This window comes from Cryptomeria japonica, chromosome 7 (assembly GCF_030272615.1).
Source record: "Cryptomeria japonica chromosome 7, Sugi_1.0, whole genome shotgun sequence".
NCBI lineage: Eukaryota > Viridiplantae > Streptophyta > Pinopsida > Cupressales > Cupressaceae > Cryptomeria > Cryptomeria japonica.
Genome location: NC_081411.1, coordinates 748,768,249 through 748,795,703, shown reverse-complemented (window position 1 = coordinate 748,795,703; position 27,455 = coordinate 748,768,249). Strand labels below are relative to the sequence as shown.

At 37.5% G+C, this 27,455-nt stretch overlaps 1 protein-coding gene across 3 annotated transcripts in view; it reads left to right on the top strand.

Moving 5' to 3' along the window:
- LOC131039814 (uncharacterized) overlaps positions 1–22,702 on the top strand; it is a 39,256-nt gene extending 16,554 nt beyond the window's left edge. The window contains exons 4-5 of one of the 3 annotated variants that reach the window (XM_057972661.2): positions 21,239–22,376; positions 22,521–22,702. In XM_057972661.2, coding sequence (XP_057828644.2) covers positions 21,813–22,376; positions 22,521–22,601 — 645 coding nt within the window. In that variant the 5' untranslated portion in view covers positions 21,239–21,812 and the 3' untranslated portion in view covers positions 22,602–22,702. Of the gene's footprint in view, positions 1–21,234; positions 22,377–22,520 lie in introns of all 3 variants that reach the window. The other 2 variants (XM_057972660.2, XR_009104727.2) reach the window with 2 other exon arrangements.
- Positions 22,703–27,455: the final 4,753 nt, after the last annotated feature.

The following is a 27,455-nucleotide window of genomic DNA, read 5'->3' as shown; positions in this document are numbered from 1 at the left end:
TTTCCCCCTACTGGTAGTGCCTTTTCCTGAAGGGTCGTTGCCTTCTTATTCAGCAAACCCTTCATGTAAAAGGCATGCCACCGTTTCAATAGGGGTTATCGGGCCTTGGGTAAAAGTTAATCATCATTCAATATTTGTTAATATTTATATATTGTTAATGCATAATTTCTAATATAATGTATATTGTTAACATAATAACATGATTCAATATAAAATGTAAATTGATAATATAATATCATTTTAATATCAATGTAATATGATATGATTAAATGTGTAGATTTTTTATTTCAAGCATTTTTTTTTTTGATCGGTAATTTTATAATTTTATTAAGATAAAAGATAGCACATGCTAAATCATCATCCACCCAAAACCACCATCTGAACTCCAAACCACCCTATAAAAACCATGTTGATCATCAAACAGAAACACAAAAAACCCTCCCCCATCCCCACTGTAAAAAGTGAGTTCAATTACAATGTGCCAAAATGGCATAAACTGTTCATCAGAAAAAAGAAACACAAAATAGCTAATCTAAAATAAAAGATTTTGTACCAAGGGGTACCATTGTTCGCCCTGATTCTTCAGTCATCAACAACATTATATGAGCACAAAGCATCCTCCAACTTTTTCAAACCACCCACCGCCCCACCCTGCTCGACTTGTCTTGCCAATGTTGCAGAGAGTCATCTAGTGATTGGCCTCCTTCTTTGCACCTCATCCACCATCCTACCCTTCTCACCCGCCTATTTGATACTTTCTTCCAGCTCCATTATCTGAACGTAGACTTCCATACCCTCTCACCCTTGCCTCGTGTCATCTCGGAACCGGGCTTTGACCTCCTCACGACATCACAAAAATGGAATTCGCGAGTGTCTAGCCTGGAGCTCAACATTGTTCTCTGGATGCCTTCAAATACATTGAAGCGCCAACCCAGAACAACCCACTCCAACAGAGACGCCAAGTTTAATAGATATGCACTCAGAACAATCTTCCTCATCACCTTCCTAACCTCCTCGCATGAATGACCCAAGTCTAGTCCCCAAGCCATTATGAGAGAATAGATATCAACCCTCGAACGATATCTATGGCCAATTACCGCCAGCCAAAAACCAGCTAATCTTCTTTCAAGAGTAGAGGGTCCTTTGCCAAAAACATATTCTCGAGCCTCTTCGCAGAAACAGGACCTCAGAAAGCCGACATTAGCTTCGAAGATTTCAGAATAAAATTTGCTTCCATGCTGGTGGCCCCTCAAAACTGTCAAGCTCTGCAAAAAAACCGTAATCTTCCCCTTCAAACTTGCTCAACAACCACATTGAATGAGTGAAGATACCAATTTTAGCAATAAAGAAGGCACACTCCACAACCACCGCCATTTCAGAAAACATTCTGCATTAATTGCCCATAAACACAAACCAGACTCAACGCTTTGGATAAAGAGCAGGCCGCAAGTCACACACATCAAATTTGCAGAAGTACTATACTTGGCAGGCTTTCTTAACTCCATCGCACAATGCTATCATTAATATCCCACCACCTCACCTTACCTTTGGAAAGCTCACACGCCACGTTGGATAGGTTGTCAACAATGGCATTCCCACTTCGTTTAACATGGGAAATACATAAGTCTTGGAAGGATTTTAATTTTGCACAAATAATATTTATGGACTCATTCACTTTCCAGCACAGGGTGTCACCTTTCATAAGAGGATTAATCACCACTTGGGAATCCCCCTCCAAGTGGACTTTCGTAGCCTTCATGTTCACTGCCAAGTTAGTAGCTAACAACGCCACTTGAAACTTCGCTTCATTATTAGTTTCGTCTTTTAATCTTTTAGCACCTGTGAAGAGAATCTTCCCCTCATCATCACATGCCACACACCCCGCACTTGAAGTGCCTGGATTCCCCCTCGAGGCCCCATCAAAGTTAATCTTCACCCAACCCCTCTCAGGTTTTGACCAACTCACTTCATCAGTATCAGGATAACTGCACACAGGATTAACCTTAGGAAACCCATGAACGGGTCTGAGCTGAATAAGAGGTCACCTAGCTTGAATGCAACTGTCACCCAAACTATACAGGTATTTCACAAAATTATGATTGTCGCTCTGGAGACCACTTCAAAAATAACCCTCTCCACCCTGCCACAAATTCTATCAAGCACTTTCGTTTTATCCTGAAAAACTCTCCTATTTCTTTTTTGCCAAAGTTCCCAGACAACAATGGAGGGCGAGACCGTCCATACACACAACAAACTAGTAGTTATCTAGAAGAGGGGTTTGCCACCCTTGTCTTCCTAGTAAGAATTTCCATACACCCTTAGCCAAATCACATTGTGACAAGAAGTGATCCAATGATTCCTCCTTTTCTTTACAAATTACACACTAGAATGGACCGTTGAAACCCAATCGCAACATTCTGTCTCCTGTCAGAATCCTCCTCTTCAGAACGAACCAGGCAAAAACCCCAGCCTTGGGAAGACACTTAGAGCTCCAACATAACTTCGAAGGCCAATCCGATTGGATCTCTGCATTCTCAATAATATTATAGCCAATTTTGATTGAGTATACTCCTGATTTGAGCCACACCATTTAATAACATCATCTTTCAGACCAAGAATTGGAGAGCACTCATCCAAAATATTGTGAAAAATTAGTTTTTGTTGGGAAGATAATGACAACACATCAACATCTTTCCACTGCCAAACATCAACTCTGTTACACCGTTCTAAGAACAAATAATCCTTTACTTTTGTGCCCCACATGACCTCAGACGCCTATTTGATTTGAACTATCTACCCCCTCGTGGATAGGGAAGGTTTTCCATCCCAAGAATCTGTCCAGAAATTAGCTTTCTCTCCATTCCCCGGTTGCCAAGTGATGTGTTATGTGATCACTTTTCTGCAGGACAACAAAAAATTCCACACTGCTAATCCTCTATGAGGATCACGAACAGTAAAAATTCTCTTGCTATCTAATGAGTCTAGATATTTGTGTTTCAGGATTTGGACCCATTTGTGATTGGGTTTCTCATACATCTGCCAAATTAATTTAGCACCCATAGCTTCATTCAAGTAGCACCACTTTCTCAAACCTACACCTCCCGCCAGCCATGGTTGACACACTTTATCCCATACTACCAGAGGAATTTTATCATGATCACTCTTGCCATTCCAAAAGAATTTCCTCATGAATTGATTAATACTTCTTACTATTTTATTTGGGACTTTAAAGCACATCATGGAGTAAATCGACATTGCATATAAGATTGATTTAAGCAATAACAACCTACTAGCTGAGGTGAGACATTTACACTTCCATCCTTCTAACTTGTTAACACATCTATCAAATAATCTCTACCACATATTTGTCCTATTTGGTCCCCCAAACAAAGGTGTTCCCAGGAATCTCCCCGGGAGTGAGCCATCTTTGACACCCAGAATCTTAACTATTTCTCTTTGCTTTCTCATATTAGTATTAAAGAAGAAAATGTTAGATTTATTCTAGTTCACCTGCTGCCCGGACGCTTCACAAAAAACATTGTTTTTTTAAAAAGACGAGCTTCTTTTAGCGAGGCATCCCCAAAAAGGTTTGTATCATCCACAAATTGTTGATGAGTGACTGCATCAACACCTTCAGCAACAAGAACACCTTTCCACTTGCTCTCTCGTCTCAATTGTTGAATATATCTACCTAGAGCCTCAACCGATATAATAAAGAGAAAAGGGGAGAGAGGATCCCACTGCCTCAGGTCGCGAGAAGCTTGGAAAAAGCCTTGCAAGCTTCCATTGACTAAAACAAAAATCCATTGCCCATCAATACATGCCTTCACCCAATTTATCCAGCGGGAAGAGAAACCAAACCTCTCAAGGACACAAAAAAGGAAATGTCGGTCCACCATGTCATAAGCTTTCCTAATGTCCAATTTGATTAACATGCGCTCAACCTTTGCTTTCCTAATATAATGAATAGCTTCATGAGCTATAATATTACCTTCCACAATATATCTACCCGAGACAAAGCCACTTTGTTCCTCCGAAATGATGAAATTTAGAAGAGGTCTCAGTTTGTTCATAATAACTTTGGCAATCACCTTATATAACACATTGCAGAGAGAAATAGGTCTGAAATCCCCAAAGGAGGTCGGTTTCTCAACTTTGGGGATTAAAGCAAGACAGGTACAATTTAGTTCTTTTTCAACCTTGACATTAACTCTCACCTCTTCCACCACTTGCCAGACATCATGACCTACCGCATCCCAAAATTGTTGATAAAAAAAGGTAGGGAACCCGTCCGGTCTAGGGGCCTTGTCACTCACCATCGAAAAAACAACCTGTCTCACATCTTCAAACAAAATGGGTTTGCACAATAATTGATTATGATTCTCAGAAATAGCCTTTGGAATATTATCCAGGAGAGTATCTTGGTGCTGAGAGTCAAAACTCTGATTCTTTGAAAGTAGTTCTGTGAAAAATTCCACCGCTTCCTTGTTGACGTCCTCCAAGTTCTCCAAGACAACATTTGCCCTGTTCTTGATAGAAGTCACCTTATTCCAAGATCTCCTGACCTAGACAGAGTTATGAAAAAACTTTGTGTTCATGTCACCTTCCTTTAACCAACCTTCTCTAGACTTTTGTTTCCAATACACCTCTTCTCTAGCCAGAATTTCATTGTACTTAGATTTGAGGACCTTTTCCTTGTTGAAAGTTTCAATATCATTCCTTGGTCCATGATAGTCTACTCCAGATCCTTAAGCTCTGCTTCAACTATACTTCTATTCACAAAAATATTCCCAAATTTGACCCTGTTCCATTCCTTTAGCTTGCCTTTGAGATACTGCAGTTTTTTAAAAAACTTAAAGGCCTATGATCCATTGATCATTGGAGCATCCATCATCATGAATTTACTAATTCTTTCAATTTGGAGTCATGTAGCCACATCTTTTCAAATTTAAAGGGACATCTTATTGGAGCACTATCTAGACAAATCAAAAGCTCAATAGGGAAATGGTCAGAAGCAACCATCGGAAAAACACCAGCTTCGAAAAGAAAGGGTTTAGAAGCCCAATTATCACCCAAAAAAATCTGTCTAACTTCTTCGCTATGTGCTCCCTACCAACCCTCTGATTTGACCAAGTGAAGGTCCCTTTGTTAGTCTTGACTTCTTGCAAACCATTGTCTGAAACAAAGTTTTGAAACCCCATTTGTGAGGTAGTGACACCCACCTTGCCTCCTTTCTTATCTCCAGATTCCAAAATAGCATTGAAATCACCCCCAAGCACCACCAAATCCTGAGACAAGTTGCTCAAAATCACTTACATTTGTTTCCATGTTTCCAGTTGCAGATTAGCTCTTGTTGGGCCATAGACATTAATCAGAAAAAAGACACAATTAATACCAAAGGAATAGACTTTGCACAATTGCCATGACTGTGAATTTATTAGTTCCTCCACCTAAATGCGAGAAGGGTTCCAAATAATACCAAGCCCGCCTGAAGAACCCACAACAATCGAGAAAATCCCTACCCAAGACCTCTAGGCACCTAGCCACCCAACAGCCTCCTCCAAGCCAAGCGTAGTTTCTTGTAGGCAAACAAGATCCAGTTTCATCTGATCAAGCCCTCGCTTGTTAGGGGCATTGCAGCGCTTGACATTCTAGCTAAGGAGTTTCATTTTCCTTCAGGAAGGGGGCCTCCCTTCCCTACTGAAAGTTTGGATTGACCTTTAGCATTCCCAACCATCACAATCCGGATTCTATTAGGCTTTCGTCCCCTCAATTTATTTTCATCAATAGTAGCTTTATCAATTTGAGAATCAGATTGCTGAATGGTTCGACACTCCAAAATGTCCTCTTCATTGAAAGCTCCCCAGTCTTCCTCCTCATCTTCTCAAACAATATCATCTCCCCCTTCACTAGACCCAGTCCCTGTTTCATTAACCAAGTTAACACATTGCTCCTGTTCCTTTATCCGCTCACAATCTATTTGTCTAACCTTATGGGAGCCTTCAATACTTTGCATCAATAACATTCATAATAACTTCAACCTTATTTAGAGCTTCTTCCACTAACTGCGTGGCATCCAACTAATTTGCTAAATGTATCCCTCCTGTCTTGTCATCCATTTTTAGTTTCCCTACAATAGGTCCATAGTCCCCCTTCTCTGGCTCCAGGGGGGATGAAGCTCCAACTTCTTGAGTATGAGACTGACCAGATGCCTTATTTACCTCAGCAATTGTTCCACTCTAACTTCCAGTGAGGAATCAACTAACTTGCCCTTGGGACGTATCAAACATACCTCCTTCGAATGTCCATCCTTGTTACAAACCGAGCATTTTTCCAGATGGTCCTCAACCTCAATCTGTTGCAACTAGCAACCCGCATTTGTATTAATTTCTAGCCATGCCAGAAGTTGGAATTGAGGCTTCCAGCTAACACAAATTCTCGCGTGCGAGCTAAAATCTTCCTTTTCAATAGCTTCATCCGATTTGAGATAAAAACCCTAATTTATTTCCAATCATTTTAAAGATTTCCTCATTCCAATACTCCCTGGGAAGATTATATAGTCGCAGCCAAACATGAACCTCTTCCGCAGAGGCCTTAATAGGGTTAAAATTTGGTTCCTAGTCTCTAATGTAAATACCTTTGCCTCCTAAGAAAAAAGGCCCATTATTGAGAACCCAATTCTTGTTTTTGTTGTTTTCTGTTATGACCCCAAAAAAGCTATTTGGCATCATCTTGATCTCCACATTGCAAGGCCACTTCTCCTCACACCATTTCTTAATAGGAAACACAACCGACTAGTCCCCAAAGCATTTCAGTAAAAAACCCCTATCTCTAAAAAATGCCACATAATCATTCCAACTTTTGCAAACCAAGAAGAAGGACAACTTATGCAATTCCATAGGTTTAGGTTTTACCTTTTCTATTGGCTCCGATCTAGGAATCTTTTTCGGCCTCCACTCCGTGTCACAGATCTTCTGCTAGTCCGTCTTGGCACTTGTTGTATTGGTACTACGACTGTTCGGGTTGAAATGATGATCACCTCTGGGTCAAGGGAAATCCTTTCTCCATCTACTGTGTGTTCTAGCATCTATACCAAACCCTAACACTTTGTTCTAATCCTCCCAAACCCACTTAGGTTTCTTCCATGCTTTGAAACCTGGATTCGCGAGGAATCTTGGCCTGTCATTATGCCTAAAATATCTAAACTCTCTGGGTTGCGGCCCCAATCTCTTGTGCAACGACATAGCTGTTCCTGATCTTGTCCGTTTTCACTTTTCACTCTAAGCATTTTTTCTTTTAATAACCTAGTTGTATTTTTAAAAAAAATATATAATAAAAAAATCTATATAAAATAAATTTACATGTGTGGTTTTTTATTGCAAGCTCCACAAAAGGGTATTTTTAGTTTTTTGCAAAATTTCATTTTGAGTGAAGAAAAGTTCGATGGAACGAGAAAGTTGCGGAACTTTCAAAAATAGGTGAGGTGGCCGCCAACAAGATGCCACATAGACATGTTCAGTTGTAAGGATTTTTGTTGAATTTGAATTCACTGTGCCAAAAAGAATTGGTTGACTAGGTACCCCTGAAAAATATTAAACTATTTTATTTATTTATTCATCAATTCAAGCATCTCAAATAATCACACGTGTTGGTGTTGGAAATAAGCCACACCCGACCGACGATGGACTGGTCCAAGAGGGGCCAGTAGCTCAGTGGTAGAGCACTCTAGCAGCGTATGGAAGGTCCTAGGTTTGAGTCCTAGCTGGTCCATGTCTCAACATGGTATCAGAGCCAGGTCCAGGCTAGGAGCCCCAAGCACACGAGAGGTGTGGCTTAAGGGGGGGTGTTGGTGTTGGAAATAAGCCACACCCGGACCGACGATGGACTGGTCCAAGAGGGGCCAGTAGCTCAGTGGTAGAGCACTCCAGCAACGTATGTAAGGTCCTAGGTTTGAGTCCTAGTTGGTCCATGTCTCAACAATACACAAGCAGGGTTTCTTGGGAAAAAGGCCTTCAACTGTTTTGGCATGATGATTTTCAACTCATCATTGATTAATTTTGAAGATTTTTGAGATTGTATATAATGATTATAGGATTGTTGGTACAACTTAGTGCCTGTTTGTCTCATTATTAGTTCATGTAATATGTAGATTCCTTTCACCTATATTGTGCAACAATAAGTACATGTGTGTCATATGAATTATTTGTTAGGATTTTCCTGATTTTACCATTTAAACAACTTAGTAATAAAATCTAGGTACACAATTTATTTACATGCATTGAAAAAGTATATTTTACTATATTACATTGATTTATACATCTCTTTTCTCTATTATTGTTCTTGAATATATATTCTTGCTGATTAATTTGCATTTAAAAAGTAGTTTAGACCAACATCCTTCAAAATCCAAATTTAGTCCAAGTAGATTTCACTTTAATTTCCTTCCTTAAACCCCTAGACCACTCTAGAATCCTTGGGCTATTTTATCCTAGTCCACCTTAAACCAACCCTAAACCATCTCAAACCATTCCCAGTCATCCCTAATCTACACAAAACCAACCTTAACCATTCCTAATCCATTCTAGATTTCATTAATTTCATTGCGCTTAGTTTTGAATTTCTAGTTCTCTAGGAGAAATCCACCTAGAAGCAAGTTCCTAAACCATCTAATCTGCCTTAAATCATCTCTAGACCATCTTAAACCATCCCTAGCCATCCCTAATCTACACCAAATCATCCTTAACCTTTCCTAATCCATTCTAGAATTCTCTAATTTCATTGACTTAGTTTTAAATCCCTAATCCACTAGGAGATAATTGATCTCTTTGAAACCATTCCTAATTATGTATTTTACAAGGTGGACTAACTTATAAGTTGAATGATTTATATTTCTTGTATGTATTGCATTTATGTCACTTCAATAATCAAATTTCTCCTTAATAGTTGCATATTTACTTGGACATTTTAAGACATGTGTGCATATGTATGTGTGTGCATGTGAATCAAAACAAATAATTTGCAATGGGGAATAGAAGGACTAGATCAAGGTTGTATGACCGAAAAAGAGAGGACAAAAGAAGAGCAACAACATCTAGTCAAGAACCTACTGAAATTATTGATGACCAAGTTGATGCAACTCAAGTGCGACAAGAAATTGGTCCTAATGAATCTAGTAATTCTTTGTATGGAATGGAAAATTTGATGAAGATGGATGAAGGTTCTCTTTTCAAGGAGATTTCAAATGAAGATATGGTACCTAAAAACACATTAAAATTACACTGTAAAAGAATTTGGGATGATTATTTTCAAGAAAAAGTAATTTGTAATGGGGAATAAAAGGACTAGATCAAGGTTGTATGACCGAAAAAGAGAGGACAAAAGAAGAGCAACAACATCTAGTCAAGAACCTACTGAAATTATTGATGACCAAGTTGATGCAACTCAAGTACGACAAGAAATTGGTCCTAGTGAATCTATAAATTCTTTGTATGGAATGGAAAATTTGATGAAGACGGATGAAGGTTCTCTTTTCAAGGAGACTTCAACTGAAGATATTGTACGTAAAAGCACATTAAAATTACATTGTAAAAGAATCTGGGATGATAATTTTCAAGAAAAATCTCTAATTAGAAGAGCACAGTTATGTGCAAAGTTATTTAGGAAAAAAGAGATGACCCCTGTTTTGGAGTTGTTAGAGGTTGAGAATAAGAAAAAATCATCAAAAAAATTAGTAAAATAGACAATAAAAGGATTTTAGAGATAATAAAAGATGGAGAGGATTCATATTATACATACTAGGAGCTTTATGTTATTTAAGAACTCATATTTTCTATGACTATATTTATATACATATTTATTTCGAGTTATTGATCTTATCATTTGTTTTGAGTTATTTAAGAACTCATAAGCACATGTACTTCATATTCCATGATTTTATCTTATGTTTATTATATAGATTTATATAAATATATTTTTAGCGTGTGAGCTAGATGTCTTAAACATGCTGAATGTAATGTGATAATGATTGAATTATTTTTATGTCTATTGAATCTATTGATACATTTAATTTATGTCAAATATTTATGGACCTAGATAAATTGAATCTATAGATATGTATTCATGAACATATAAGAAATTATGTATTCATGTGCGTATATATAGTTCATGTACATATGATAATAATTGAAAATAATTTTCTTTATTGAATCTAGATCGATATATAGTTTGTCTTAAATTTGATGCATGGTCAACTCATCTTAAATGGCTTACTTTGGATGTCTTTTGCCCTCTCTTATATTAACTCTTTTATTGGCCCTGTTTAAATTAAACATATTTGTATACATGAATATATTGATACATGTACGTACACACCAACATTACACACACACGCACACGCACACGCACACGCACACACGCACACGCACACGCACACGCACACGCACACGCACACGCACACCCACATGCACACGCACACACACACACACCCACACACACACACACCTGCACGCGCACGCACACGCACACGCACAGAGAGAGAGAGAGAGAGAGAGAGAGAGAGAGAGAGAGAGAGAGAGAGAGAGAGAGAGAGAGAGAGAGAGAGAGAGAGAGAGAGATTATCATCAAAGAACATCTGGTAATTAACCCGTTACATGCAGACTTCAAGCCCAAAACAACCCAATCGAGACTCAATCATACCAAAACAACCCAACCAAAACAACCCAATCGAGACTCAATCATATCACCACACACACACACATAGAACTTCCGACAATCATCCGGTAATTAACCCGTTACATGCAGACTTCAAGCCCAAAACAACCCAATCGAGACTCAATCATATCACCCCACACACACACGCACACACACACACGCACGCACGCACACACACACACACACACACACACACACACTTTTAGAACTTCCGACAATCATCCGGTGATCATTAGATTATCATCAAAGAACATCTGGTAATTAACCCGTTACATGCAGACTTCAAGCCCAAAACAACCCAATCGAGACTCAATCATATCACAACACACACACACAAAATTGCGCACGCACACACACATGCCACTACAAATGATTATATAACATCATATTTATACCCACCGGAACATATCTGGGTCGACCTCAAAAGAATACATTCAACAATGCTGGAAAATGAAACGTGTAATTAGGTCGGCCCTAATATTTGAGAAATCTTTTCGAAAAATAATAACCAAGTGATGCGGATCAACAGGAAGGTCGGCCACATGCCAAGGAACATTGGACAAGACCTAAGATGGATCCACAAGCCAAGAATCGTGCTGGTAAAGAAGGAAAACCAACTGGTAAGCACAAGAATTGTCCCGAGAACCCAAAAACAGCCAACCGGAAGCAATAACTGACCAGAAAAGAACCCCGATGAACTATAAATCTAGAATCAACCACATGAAACCGCTAGGAAAATGCAAACAAGATTTGCCATGAAGAACAAGCAACTATCGGTACATATCGGTAAGGATACTGAAATTGCACAAAGAACTAAACAAGAACAAAATTGAAAGGAAATGTTTTTGGTTGATGCAAGATTGCTCATCAACCGGGGATGCTCCTGCATTAGACAACCCAGGTAGAAAAAGATGTTCCATGAGAGGCAAGTCATGAACATCTAAAAGGATTCAGAGTGTAGATCCAATGCTCATTTCTGATCCAAACATCTTCTTTATCTGCCAATCTCGGCTCTATCTCTTCCGGTGTGTCAACCGACTTCTCTAACCTATGACTCTCTTTGTTTCTCCTTCTTTGCTTCAGATCTACACATTGCTTTTGTTTCTGCAATTCTTATTTGGTTTTGCCATGAGGCTATATCCGGTTTGTTACCATCAACTCCTTGTCATTCGGTTCCACCTATCCATTAAACTCATCTATCAGATCCTTCTACCAACTCATGTCACCCTCCGATATAATCTCTGCAGTTGGTTCTATCAAACCTTTCTTCAAAACCTTCGATATAACCTCTGCAATTGGTTCTGTCAAACCTTCTAGTATAACCTCTACCACCGGTTTCTTGCAACTTTTCTCAAGACTCAGATTCTTCACCTCCTTCTCTTTCTCTTTCAAAGAAATCAATGTGAACTTTTGCCCATCCTTTTCGATAGTAACTAGGTTTCTTCTACAGTCATAAATAGCTCCTCTATCATACTTCCAAGTTTGTCCCAACAAGACATGACAAGCATTCATCGACACAATATCACATAAAACTTCATCACTGAAAGGTCAAATATTGAAACTCACCCAACACTACTCCTTTATCTCTACCTTCTGATCATCTTGTAACCAACTTACCTCATAAGGACAAGGATGCTCAAGCCTCCTCAACCCAAGCTTCTCAACCATCTCCTCAGATACCAAATTATTAGTACTTCCACTATCTACAATGACCTTGCAACACTTACCACCTGATTTGCATATAGTCCATAAAAGACTCCTCCTCTGAGTAGATCTGGTATCCTTTCTTCTGAACATAAGGGATTCTCGTTGTTCCAGTGCACAGTCAGATCTAGTACCATCCAGTTCTTCACTTGCCACACAACTTCTTGCCATTCCTTTCTTACATTCATAGGATCTATGTCCGATTTCACCACTTGAAACATTTGCCAAGAAATTCTCTACCAGTACTGCTGCTACCCTTCCTTGGTGTCTTTTGTTACAATTCTTTACTCCACTTAGGTTTTTCATCCTCTTCTTCAACTGGTTTCTTCACACTATTATTCATCTTGATTTCTCCTTTCCCTTATTCAGTTGTCTTCTTCTCACCTTCTCCTCAGCCTTCAAAGAATACTGGTAAACTTCTTCAACTGTTGAAATCTTCAACATACTCATCTTATCTTGAATGTTAAAAGCAAACCCATTGATGTACCTCACCACCTTTTCTCTATCCATCTTTCTATGTCTAGATCTGATTACCACCTTGTAGAATTCCTCAGTATATTCCTTCACAGTCATGTTTCTCTGTTTCATGTTCTGTAACTTCTTGAACAACTCCAGTTGATAGTCTCCTGGTATGAACTTGGCCTTCAACCTTGCAACCATCTATCTCCACTGGGTGATCTTCAATTCACCATTCTCCACTCTGTCTTTCTGCAACTCTTTCCACCACAAGGCAACATGCCCTTTCAACTTGGTCTGTGCCAACCAGACCCTCTACGGGTCCTTGACATCTTCAAACTCAAAGTAGTCCTCCAACTCTCTAATCCAATCGATCATATCCTTCGGGTTCAACGTTCCAGAAAAGTTAGAAACCTCAACTTTGTGCACTTTATTTGCTTGCAACACTGCTTTTAGGATTCTTTCCTCTCTCTCATCTTCCTGTCCTTCAGCTTCCTCAAGCTCTTCACCGGCTTCCTCATACTCATCCTCAGAGTCAATATTTCTTCGCAAACCAGTCAAAGCATTCTGGATTTCATTCCTCACTTCATTCTTGAAGTCTTCCATCATCTGTTCTACCCTCCGGGGGTTTGTTCTCCTCGATGACATCTCTCCTTCCACTCCGGCGAATTGCCTCAATTCGACGATCTAACTACCTGTTTCAATTGCCTCCCCTCGATGATCTATTGAACACACGCAACTTGCCTCCAATCGGCGATTTGTCCACCTCAATGAATGCCTCAATGTTCGCAAACGACTCTTCCACCAGTCGGTCCATAACCAGCTTTGATACCAATTGATGCAGCCATAAGTGGTAAAAACCCTCACAAGAGTCAATTGACTTATGCAACAAGAGTGACACAACGAAAGTAGTAAGAAAACATAACAAATTCACATAAGCATATCAGATTACAGCCTTAGAACTTTTGGCAATCATCCAGTGATCATCAAATTATCATCCAAGAACATCCGATAATTAACCGGTTACATGCAGGCTTCAAGCCTGAAACAACCCAACCGGGACTCTAAAGATCAACTAGATCACAACATGAGAATCTCGATCCTTATTCTCAGTTCTACTTCCTCTGCGCCTACAAATGATTACTTAACATCATATTTGTACCCACTGGAACATATCTGGGTCGGCCTCAAAAGAATTCATTCACCAATGCAGGAAAATGAAATGTGTAATTAGGTTGGCCCTAAGATTTAAGAAATCTTTCCGGAAAATAACAACCAAGTGATGCAGATCAGCGGGAAGGTTGGCCACACGCCAAGGAACATTAGACAAGACCCAAGATAGATCCACACGCCAAGAATCTCGTCGGTAAAGAAGGAAAAACAATCGGTACGCACAAGAACTATCCCGGGAACCCAGAAACAGCCAACCGAAAGCGATAACTAATCGGAGAAGAACCCAAATGAACTAGAAATCTGGAATCAACCACATGAAACCACCAAGAAACGACAAACACGATCTGCCATGAAGAACAAGCAACTACCGGTACATACCGGTAAGGATACTGAAATTGCACAAAGAACTAAACAAGAGCAAAACTGAAAGGGAATGGTTTTGGTTGATGCAAGATTGCTCATCGACCGAGGATTCTCCTACATCAAACATTCTCTAACCTAAGAATGGTATCTACGTAAAATTGAGTCCTAGAATCAACCGAGTTAATGGATAATTGATCAAACTGATGAGAAGTTTGATCATCATCTTGATGAACACTCGACTCAGATTGATTAGAACTTTTAGTAGTCATACACAAAATATATGCATTGTTAAAAACATTTTTTTAATGTAATCTTTTTAATGCCATTTAATTTAGCTATGTATCAAAAATAATTTTAAAACATCTCTAATTAAATATGTTGAGAACACGATTATATTGAGAAGGGGGGAGGGAGGGGTGAATCAGTATAACATCAAACTTTTACTTTTCAAGTTAATACAAAACATGTTTATTACATATAAACACTCACATGAAATTTAACTACCATGTAACACATGTAGAACACAAGATTTATGTGGAAACTCTTACGGGAGAAAACCACGGTAAAATAGCTTCCTTATATATAGAAAACTTCTTTAACAAATTTGTAGGTGTCAACCCAGTAGAGGCACCAACCCCTCATTTTGTTTGTGAGACACTTTCCCACTAGAGGCACGAACCCCTCATTCTAATTTGTGAGCACTTGCCTGCTAAAGGCACCAACCCCTCGTTCAGATTTTCACCTTTTAACATATGATAGATGGTCCTATTCTTCACACATCTTGTTATAGTCAACTTCTCAACTCATCACAAGTCTACTATAATAATCTTCACAAAATGTTATAAAGATGGTCTTGTACCACTTCTAAATCTATCTATAACCTGTAATTGATGTGTACATATATTCCTTTATAATCACATTCGCCATACATATTGGACTAATAAGCACTCCACACGAGAGTTTGTTTTTTTATCTTCGTTGTAATGTACAATGAACCATTAGGTGCATTTATGTATTACTTGAGGTAAAGGTGATATTGGGTTCAAGTTTAGACATTGGTTTCTCTTGGTCTATCAAATTCACAATGTTGTTTTGGTTAAGTTATTAGTGGCTCTAAATAATTATCATCTTTAAGCTAACATTTGTGGAATGGGAAGACAAAGAATTGGTAAAGATTTGCAAATTTTGATTAGGTGGTGCTATAGATTTATTCCCTTTATCATTAACACCATCCACCATAATAACATTAAAGTCGATGAGGTCTTGAATTTTATTTTTTCAACGCTTACATATCTCCTTGTCATGTCCAAGTTGATGATGATATTTAAAAAAGGCTTTTGAGTTATAGAAAGGAAGTAAAGGTTTTGAGGTATCTACAAGATGGAACGATAGAAGTGTTGATGGTGTTTTGATGCACTGTCAAATACAAAATAAAATACCAAAGGTCGTCTCTTGATAAAAAGACTCTCAAATGTTGAAGATTCACATAAGGATCATTTGAGATGACTCCGAGGTTCTCTTATGTTAGGTCTTAACATGTTGGATAGCTTCAATGGCATCGATGTGATTTGTTGTACCTGCAAGGAGACTTATGTTGAAAACCTGAATGCTCGAATGATTGTTGAAACATGGGATTTCACTTCACTTGATTAAAAAAGGAAAAAAGGACAAGGGGTGAAGAGAGATCTAATTCCAACACTAGGAATGTAGGAGCATCAATGAAGGAATGATAATTGAAGTTAAGCTTTAGCTGAATGATTCCAGTTGACTACGCAAGGCACGTTACCATCATCAAGGTGTTAGTAGTAGGGATTTGCAAATTTCACCATTGATCATACAAATTTCTTCCATTAATCTAAATAACATAAAATAAAAAACGAGAAGTAGAAACCATGCAAATTATTGAATTAACATATAGAATTCACCATATCTTTAATAAAGTTTACATGCTTCTTCCAACAATGTCATGGCAACAATCTTTGCCTTCTCTTCCTACTCTACTCTAATTATTTGCTTGCTACGTTCTATTGCTAACTAACTATTGACCTTACAAATGATGAAGTGAGGCCTTATATAGTGCTTTGATAACATTCAATGGCTTAGATCAACTTGAGATCAATGGCCAAGATTACATGATAGAAACCCTAATTAGGGTTTTTTGAACCCATTACAAAGCATTAAATGCTTGACCAATGACATGATTGCGTTTGAGAGGACACATGTCCTTCTTGGAAAATTTGACCAATAAGTGACGATGGTAGGTACATCAAACTTCGTGCCCTTGAAGTAATTATCTGGATGAGCTAGGTTCATTGAATCTGGATGCCTTCTCATGAAACAATATGATTGGATGTAATGATGACTGGGCACCACCTCATTTTGATTGATCTCTGTAACTCATCGCAAGTGTGAAAATGACTAAGGCATATCTCTTGATACTCAACATGTGTGAGCGCTTGATATGGCGATGACTCTGCTCATGTCAACCTTCTAACTTTGATTAACTCTTCTGAAATGATCGCATGTCTTGATCACCTGCATTCGCGAGCCTTCATCTTGCTATACTGGCAAAGATTCTTGGATTTCCGAAGGAAATTCAAGATTCTAAAAAATCTTCTTGAGTGAGGTTTTCAATGCAAATTCATATTGATGTTGAGGAACAAGGTGAAGAAAGATTGCAACGTTAAGTTCCTTATGTGATTACATATCTGAAAATAGATCTAAAATAAACATGTGATTTCACTATTCAATACAAATACAAAATCAACCATACCAAAAATGATAGTAGATTTACGTGGAGAAAATTCATTAGAGAATGAGGGCGAGTATATTATTAATCTTAAAAGGAGAGACTACAATAATAATACAATTTACTTCACTTATCCAAATAACCCTAGAACTATTTGGAAACCTCAAAGAAACTATGATAAAACAACCATGCCTTGTTCATCCAAGTTATAGCCAAATGGGAGAGGAAAAACAACTGTTATTTTCACAAAACAAGGGGCCAAAACCACTAGCAAAAACTCATGCCTTGGAGAATGAATAACCAATGACATAATTAAATAATTAAACTCTTCAAGTGACTCCTCCTTGGGTGCCAAATCCAAGGTTACCTAGACTTTAGACATTCTAAGTGCTTTGTAACTCCCAATGATAGTTGAGATCCCCAAATAGACACATTTTCTCTTCCCAAACCTAGCACCATATGCATGACCCTTCATGTATTAATATGTTCATGGAAAAGCATGTATTTTGTCTCTTTTAAATTATCTTTATCCCCTGTTTAAAATGCAATTAAAATTAGCCATAAAGTACAAACATCTAATATTTTGTTCTCACATGTCCAAGGGAACACTTTCCAAGGAAAATAGAGCTTGTGAATGGCTTAGGATTGCAAGGTTAATCTCACCTTATCCTACGGCTATCCCACATTAATGGTTCCCACTTTCGCAAACGAAGGAAATTGGCAAAAGTGGAGAATTATGTTGCGGGGCCGTTCAAACGAACTAGGGGGGTTCGAGCGAGCCCCCCCTTTGGGTTCGATCGAACCCACCATCGGACACGGGTTCAATCGAACCCTGAGTGGGTTTGCGGGTTCGATTGAACCCAATTTAAAATTGTTTTTTTTCAAACTTCTATAAAATCTGTAAACAACAATTAAACTGCCATTTTCAAACTTGTATTTTTCTGTCCAGTGGGGGTTAGAGCAAACCCGACGTCAACCCCATGTCACCGTGCCCTGTCTGCATCAGCCAATGCGTCTCACCTTTCAACTTTCGAACTACATTATTTCAGGTGCACAAAATAACCCTTTTTTTTGTTTAATAATGTCTTTTTTTAATTAAATTTATTCAAAAATTAATAAATAATTTGTTAATTTATTTTTTTAATTAAATAATTGTATATTTATTGTTTTTCAGCATTTTAGAAAAACGTTTGAAAATTTAATGTTGTGATTGAAATTTATCAATTTGTTTTTAAAATTATATAACTGTATATGTATTTTTTTTTCAACTTAAAAAAAAAATGTTATGAAAAACTTAGAAAACTAAGGTAGTAAATTAGAACTTAGAAAAACATTAGCAAAAAAAATAAAATTAGAAAAATGTTACAAATCTAAATATAATAAATTAAAACGTTAGAAAAATTAATAAATTTTAATTTTAAAAAACATTAGAAAACTTAGATAACAAATTTAAACAAATTAGACAAAATAAATCCTCTACAATGTGACCCCTTTTCACATCCTATTACACACACAACATGACCCCTTAAGACCACATATGCCCCTATGGACACTATACGTCCCCTTAGGACCATAGAGGATCGCATAGTGGACCCTAAGTGGTCACGCGTGGTCCTAAGGGTTCAAGCATGTGTTCTAACACATGCGTGGCCCCTTAGGACCGCATGTGACCCCTTATAAAAGCCTAGTGTGTACGACATACCCCTTAGTCCATTACATAGTGTCCTAAGGGGTCATATGTGGTCCTAAGGGGTCACGCATGTGTGACCCCCTTGGGACCACATATGAACCTTTATAACATCCTAGTGTGTACGACATACCCCTTAGGATCACATAGTGTCTTAACGGGTCATATGTGGGCCTCAGGGGTCACACATGTGTTCTAACACATGTTTGACCCCTTATAAATTTCTAGTGTGAAGGACATGCCCCTTAGTCCATCACATAGTGTCCTAAGGGGTCATATATGTGGTCCTAAGGGGTCACATGCGTTAACACGTGTGACCCGTTAGGACCACATATGACCCCTTATAACATCCTATTGTATACAACTTGTACTGCTTAGGATCACATAGTGTCCTAGAAGGGGTCATATGTGGTCATAAGGGGTCATGCATGTGTGTTCTAACACTGTACATGTGTGACCCCTTAGGACTGGACATATGACCCCTTATAAGATCCTAGTGTCTACGACATACGATCCCTTAAGATCACATGTACAATGTCCTAAGGGGTTGAATATGTGGTCCTAAGGTGTCACACATGTGTTCTAACACATGCGTGACCCCTTATAACATCCTAGTGTACATACGACATTCCCCTTAGGATCACATAGTGTCCTAAGGGGTCATATGTGGTCCTAAAGGGCGTGACCCCTTAGAACCGCATATGACCCTTTATAAAATCCTAATGTGAACGACATACCCCTTAGTCCACATAACATAGTGTCTTAAGGGGTCATATGTGGTCCTAAGGGTGTGACCCCTTATAAAATCCTAGTGTACATACGACATTCCCCTTAGGATCACATAGTGTCCTAAGGGGTCACACGTGTTCTAACACGTGTGACCCCTTAGAACTACATATGACCCCTTATAAAATGCTAGTGTGAACGACATACCCCTTAGTCCATCACATAGTGTCCTAAGGGGTCATATGTGGTCCTAAGGGGTCACACATGCGTTAACACATGCGTGACCCCTTAGGACCACATATGACCCCTTATAACATCCTAGTGTACATACGACATTCCCCCTAGGATCACATAGTGTCCTAAGGGGTCACGCATGTGTTCTAACACATGCGTGACCCCTTAGAACCGCATATGACCCCTTATAAAATCCTAGTGTGAACGACATACCCCTTAGTCCATCACATAGTGTCCTAAGGGGTCATATGTGGTCCTAAGGGGTCACGCATGCGTTAACACATGTGTGACCCCTTAGGACCACATATGACCCCTTATAACATCCTAGTGTACATACGACATTCCCCTTAGGATCACATAGTGTCCTAAGGGGTCACACGTGTTCTAACACATGCATGACCCCTTAGAATTGCATATGACCTCTCATAAAATCCTAGTGTGAACGACATAACCCTTAGTCCATCACATAGTGTCCTAAGGGGTCACACATGCGTGACCCCTTATAACATCCTAGTGTACATACAACATTAGGACACTATATGATCCTAAGGAGGCCACACATGTGTTCTAACACATGCACGACCCCTTAGAACCGTATATGACCCCTTATAAAATCCTATTGTGAACAACATACCCCTTAGTCCATCACATAGTGTCCTAAGGGGTCATATGTGGTCCTAAAGGGTCACGCGTTAACACATGTGACCCCTTAGGACCACATATGACCCCTTATAACATCCTATTGTATACATGTATGTGTCCTAGAAGGGGTCATGCATGTGTGTTCTAGTTCACTATATGTATGTGTGACCCCTTATAACATCCTAGTGTACATACGACATTCCCCTTAGGATTACATATTACAGATTTAATAATTTTATAATCATATGCCCATTACAAAAATACAATGACCTCTATTTTTTTGAGATATGGAGTTCAATAACAAACAATGTCAAAATTTTTAGAGAAGTTACATTCCGTTTTGTAGATCAATGCCCATGTTTTAGTGAACAAAAAAAATAATTTTGATATACACAAAAATATTTATGTTACGATAAAATATGGGTCTAATTTTTTTTGTTATTGACTTATAAAAATTATATATCATGTTCTTGAATTTTTTATGTATTCAAGATTTAAATGACAATTATATATCTTTAATGATCTCTCTCTCTGAAATTAATTATGTTATCTTTCTCTCTTTGAAATTAATGTTATCTCTCTCTCTCTTTGAAATTAATGTTAACTCTCTCTCTGAAATTGATGTTATCTCTCTCTCTGAAATATTCTCTCTCTCTCTCTCTCTCTCTCTCTCTCTCTCTCTCTCTCTCTCTCTCTAGAATTTAACTGATTTTAATTTTTAATGTTTTAAATTGAATGCACTTCTTGTGTGTGTGCTTACGTATTTATTTTAACTTTATGACATACCTAGATAGATGGCGTCCCAGGATATACCTTCATAGGCTCCTGATCAGGAGCCACACATTGATGGTATAGATCCTCCACACCAGGATCCCCCGTTGCCCGACATTGCTACCATTTTCAAATACAGTGATCGTGAGTTGCATAGGTTGAGGGTCATATTAGATGACCCCCATACTGATGGCGTGTACAAGAGTACATGCACATCCATTTTTGATAGTTTGCAAACATTGAGGGACCACTTAGTTTCTCACACCTCATTCTCACATGAGGTTATAGAGGATATTTATAGACAGTTGAGGAGTGAGGTGAGGGGTCCTGATTCTTTTGCTGATGTGGTGAGGGTGGCCTCGAAGGAGACCATCAAGGAGAGGTGCTTTCCACAGTATCAGAAGAAGAGTAAGGTGAGAGGATATCAGGTCACGAGATGTATCGACCCACGGGTTGCATCATTGATTTACCCATGCTTCTTAGCTGCCCATGGTCGTTATCCTAATAACGACCAGATACCTTTATACTTTGCACAACAGGTATTTGCTGAGGTTCATTGTCAGATGAAACCAAACTACCTTGATATTCCAGCATATTATGGATAGGGGAGGGGCAGGATTGTTGATAGAGATGCATATCGTAGGTGTGATAGAGCTCCGCCTAGACACAGGGACCTTGTTGGCCAGATTTCTGGCAGTAGTCCCAGCCCTCGCCCCCATAGCGAATCACGTTGTGATTGCTTCTCAAAGAGAAGCAATTGATAGGATTGGACAGATTGCATCAGCAGCAACCACCATATCATTTGACAAGCTGGGCAGATATATGATGAGTGGACCACGTTCGAGATCATCCACAGATCATGCATCTTCTAGTCATGGGGAAGCTTCAGATTCAGATGATCAATATATTACTATTGGCATCCCCTCCCCAAATGAGGTAGCAGCTATAGTCGGAGGTAGTAGACATGTACAGATGTCACAGTATTTAGCCGAGGACCTGCTACATTCTTACCGTTTTATTTCATCTCGACTTGGGATACCATTGGTTGTTGTGAGAGAGGAGATTCTCAGAGACAGGCAAGCTACCGCTGCATCGACACATACCCCGAGGCAGTCACAACATGTGCGTAGGAGAGATTCTTTTGATGCTGTTAGTGGACAGGTTAGTTATGGTTTTTTGTATATATGTACATGTATGTATGTGCGTTACAATTTACATTTTAATTTTAATTTAACTTTAGTCGGATTTGATGTACATGTGTCTAGAGATCTATATTTAATATTTAAATAAATTCTACTTTTGCAGGGGTCTATTGGACGTCCAAACTCTGACCAAGACTCTCCCTCAGATGGTCGCTCTGTTCGTGGCCGACATGATGCATGTTGATTTGTTGGACTTTATAGCTCATTTGTTTATCTTTTTATGTATACATGTACATTTTAGACTTTCATATTATATATATTCATGCATGTATGAAGTTTAGACTAGATTATACTTTATACAGTTTGTGTTTGATCAGATTATATATTTCATGCATGTATGTTAGCTTATATGTACTTTATACAGTTTGTGTTTGATGGACTGGATTATATATATCATGTGCATGTATGGTTAGATTATACTTTATATATGTATAGTTTGTGCATTTGATCCTGGATTAAATATATCGCATCATTTGTATTCAGATAATTATATATACGATTGAATGCACACATGTTAGACTACTTGCACACTTTAAATATATATGATTGAATGCACATGTTCTCTAAAACTTTCAAATTTTTATATATATACATCTGTGATTGAATTTACATGTACATGTAGATAGTTAAAAAAAAGATTGATATGTTTATAATTTAAATTTTAAATTTTGCTACATGTGACATGTATACAATAGATATGCATTAATTTAAAAGAGTTTGTGAACAATATATATCCACTCCACTGTGCAAGCCATGAACAATATAAAAATCACACTTGTTCATATCAAATGAACAAACTAAAGTTAATGAACATATTCAATAATTTATATTCTAGATCTGTATTTGTAGGTCTACTAAATAGTTCACACCATGTACTTCTAGGTACATACAAGTTAAATAGTTCACAACACATCACATAGTGGTTCAGACCGCTCTTGGAAATATTTGGTATTTAGTGAAATGAATCCCATGTTTCAAGAGCGGTTTATATTTCCATCTTCTGCTATGACTGCAAAAATATCTCCTGCAATTTGAAACAAGTTAAATAAATTTTAAACATCACGTACTCGATTTAAAACTTATATATAATTTATTTACATGTACGCAACATTTTTTAAGGAAATAAATAAATATATATAATTTAAATATGTGTGTATGTCATATACCTTTTTTAATCAATCTTGAAATTTGATCATAATCACTTGAAATCAAATGAATGTCTTCAAAGATTTTGTCTTCATTTGAATCCTCATATATGTTAGAAACATCTAGTGGCACCAATTTCCATTCACTAACATATCCAAGCTCTTGGTTCTTACAATCAACGTAGTTTTCCAAAATGCAATCAGAACAAAAACATGAATAATCTCTAGTGTATAATGTCCATGGGCGATTATCTGTACATGAAAAGATCTTGTCCTCTCCATTTTTTTGCATCCATGCATTGATTTTCTATCCACATCTGCAAAATGTACATGTGTACACGAACATATATGTAGATCAAGTTGTTAAATTGAAACATTTGAACTAAGAACATTTTTAGAAAAAATTAAAAAAAATTAAATAAAACACTAAAAGAGAACACGTACTGGTTATCTCTCAAAACAATCTATATGGAATGGGTCTATATGTTCTCAATAATGATTCACTAGGATAATTAGGTTGCTCAAAGTGTTTATTACACCATTCAACAACATCATGTGCATCGTTTATACGATCTCATGTGTAATTTATTTGATGTTTTTTTAGAGCATGTTTGATACAAGTTGCACCATCATGTTCACCCTTTCCATGACCACTCTAAAAAAAACTCCAAACATTTGGTATTTTGTCATTTCAATGATATCTACATAGTGCATAAAATGGCTTCGAAGATTTGAATTGTGTCACACATCGATCAGATCAAACAAAATGTTTAACTATTGTTATGCCTTTTTCTTCAAATATTCAAAAAACTTCTTAAAACAATGTTGTACAAAAAGTGTGTCATGCTTCTTATCATCACTAATATAGAAGTGGTACTCTTTCTTAATGACATGATTTTCAAATGTACTATCAACACCATCCAAATCCATCTGTGCATGTTGATAAAACACATGCACCAAAATAGTGTTTTGCTTTGAAAAGTAATATTCTGATTGAATATCTTTTTGATGTGCAAAAGAGTGATTTTCTGTGAAGTTCACTACAGATAGAATAGTTCCAAGTGGGAAAGTGTTTTAATTTTTTAAATTGTTTTGCTTGCCATTTGACAAAAAAAAACATGGCATATGTATGGTTTTATCAACTTACGAAAATTTTTCATAAATGTTCCAACAAATATTTCCTCTTCTACATAATCTAACCTTGTAGTTTCCTTTCCAAATTTTGTTTCAAATTTTTTGTACTTGTAACTCTTGCAATTTACCATCTTCTTCATGTCAGTATTTTCATCTCTCAAAGACAATTTACCCAAGTCCTCGCATGTTCCACAAATTCCTTTTATGCAATTTATTTGATCGGTTGCATTATCCTATGATTTATCACATAAGATGGATGCTATGAATTGACTTGTTCGTTTAGGAGGAGCTTTTTCATAACCATCACTATCTTCTCTAATATTTCGAAACACTTGATAGTATAGATCAAATTCGATGTGATAACGACAAAAACAAATTTCGAAAACTTTGTTTACTTTCACATAATATGGCCTTAACCGTTCAAACATGGTTTGTCCAATCTTTATATGAGGGTTTGTTTTAGTAAACAACACATACAATTCAAGTTTTGTTGTGACTATCCAATTTCTAACATGGAGATCATAACGATCAGGGCCAATCCTTTGCTTGATAACATCTCTACTGTTTGATGAAGGACGAGTATTATCATTTCAAAAACTTGTCACAAAGTTCCTCACAACATCTTCAATTCTATCAGAATGAGGAGCTTTACACATAATTGCCCAATTCCCTTCTGAGGTAGTATCATGCAAACTCTTTCTCCTTTTAACATATTTTGATATTGTCCTTCTACCAAAACCAAACTTAGATGACAATGAAGAGATTTGTCGTTTTAGAGGCAATCTTCATTTACTAAAGATGTCAACATCACTCTTCTTGAAATGGTCTTATCTACTATTCGAGATTTTTTTACCAATGTTCACCATACCTTTCTTAACATTATCAACAATAGATTTTTGTAGTTGAGATGTTTTCCTCTTTTGACTTGTTGCATCTATACCCAACAATTTAGTGGATCTATTAAGTTTTTACGAGTAAGTACAATTGATAACAATTGAGCTTTCTCTAGTGTAGTATCAAGATTGTAGAAATGAGACATTATTACTTTTGCACTTTTATTCATTGACCTCCTTTTAGTATGTCTAGGTTCTTCATTGAAACGTTTCAACTCATCCACATCCATTTCAAGTAAATGATCTAAATTTTTATAAGAAATATTTCTCTTCACTTGTTTAGCTAGATCCACAATATGCTCATCCATACCAGTGGTAGGAGGTAAGGACCCTGATCCCTCTCCTTCAACCTCCATTGGTTCAACTTGGGCAAGCTCCTCCCAATGTTCATCAACTATATTGTGTTCTTCAATAGGTTCGTTTGCACATAATTTAAGATGACAAAATATTTTTAATGCAACAAAATTCCAAGTTTAATTTGAAACCAAATTTTCAAGACATTTAGTAAGATGTTTATGATGAATACTAAGAGGGGGGTGGGGGTGAATTAGTATACCAAAAAATATTGTAAACAAACTCTTAAACAATTTAGTAGATAACCGGTACAACAAATTTACTAATAAATCGTTAAGATAAATGCAAACCAAATAGAAAACAAAGCATTCACCCACAAGAGCACAATCACCATAACACAAGATATTTGACGTGGAAACCCAAATGGGAAAAACCACGGTGAGCAGAAACTCACAAGTAACTATCTGCAAAATAGTAACCAGACCGGTTAAGGTCATACAATGTTTTTCACCAGAACAGATCTTGTTAGGAATCTAGATCTCTGTTAGGAGATAAGTCCTGTTAAAGACTACCCATTTAGAGGATTTAAGATCCATGGTTGTGAACCACCTTGTTAGAGGATTTAAAAAGGCTTTGTTGAGCCTACCCGGTTACGGGCTTCAGACTTGTCGAAGATGTGAGTATTCAACAAGTGAATGATTTAGCTAATAGCACAGTCTACTTAATTAGATCCTTGATAGCTCCTTGTTAATGCATTTCAACATTACTTCAGTCTTCAATATCTCCACACTCTATTTCTTCAAATAGACCTAATCTTTTCTTCTATTATCGCACATACAAAACCCTCTTCATATAAAACCCTAGACATGATGTCCTTATAAAAGAATTTGATTTCATGTTGGTCCAATAGGATTAGACTACAAGTTCCTAGGTTCAGTTCATCTAGACACATTTGGTAACACGACACAAAAACACCGCCAAAGTGTCGATGGATGATAACTCATCACACATTACAGTGATATCGGTTGGTAACTCATCACCGAGTAATACCGGTTAATATAATATACCGATTACCGGTTGTCAAAAAAATGAAGATTGGTAGATCGTAGTGTTCCGATCAAAAGCTAACTACCGCTTGGGTCCTTCATACCGCTTGAGATCCTCGAACTGCTTGGGTCTTCATACCGCTTGGGGTATTTAGTCAATCCATGATCGGTAAACCTTCATCTGCAAAATACCAATAGTCTAAAGACTATACATTTCAATAATACACAATACCGGTTGGAACAATTACCGGTTGAGCATAACTCATACATCAAGAAAGTGTGTGTTCATCAATGACAATCAAAACATCATCAAAATGCCAACAGTTTAAAAATTATGTCATAATAGGTGGACTATAATATCATGTATTTAAGACCTATTGTTGCATAATAGACCTCCTAATATCGCATGTAATAGGTCCTAATATGATATGCATAATATAGGTCTTAAGGGGACTCTTGAGTATAATGTGAAATATTTTTGCATACGTCAAGTCATATAAATAGAACCTCTTATGATATAATAGGT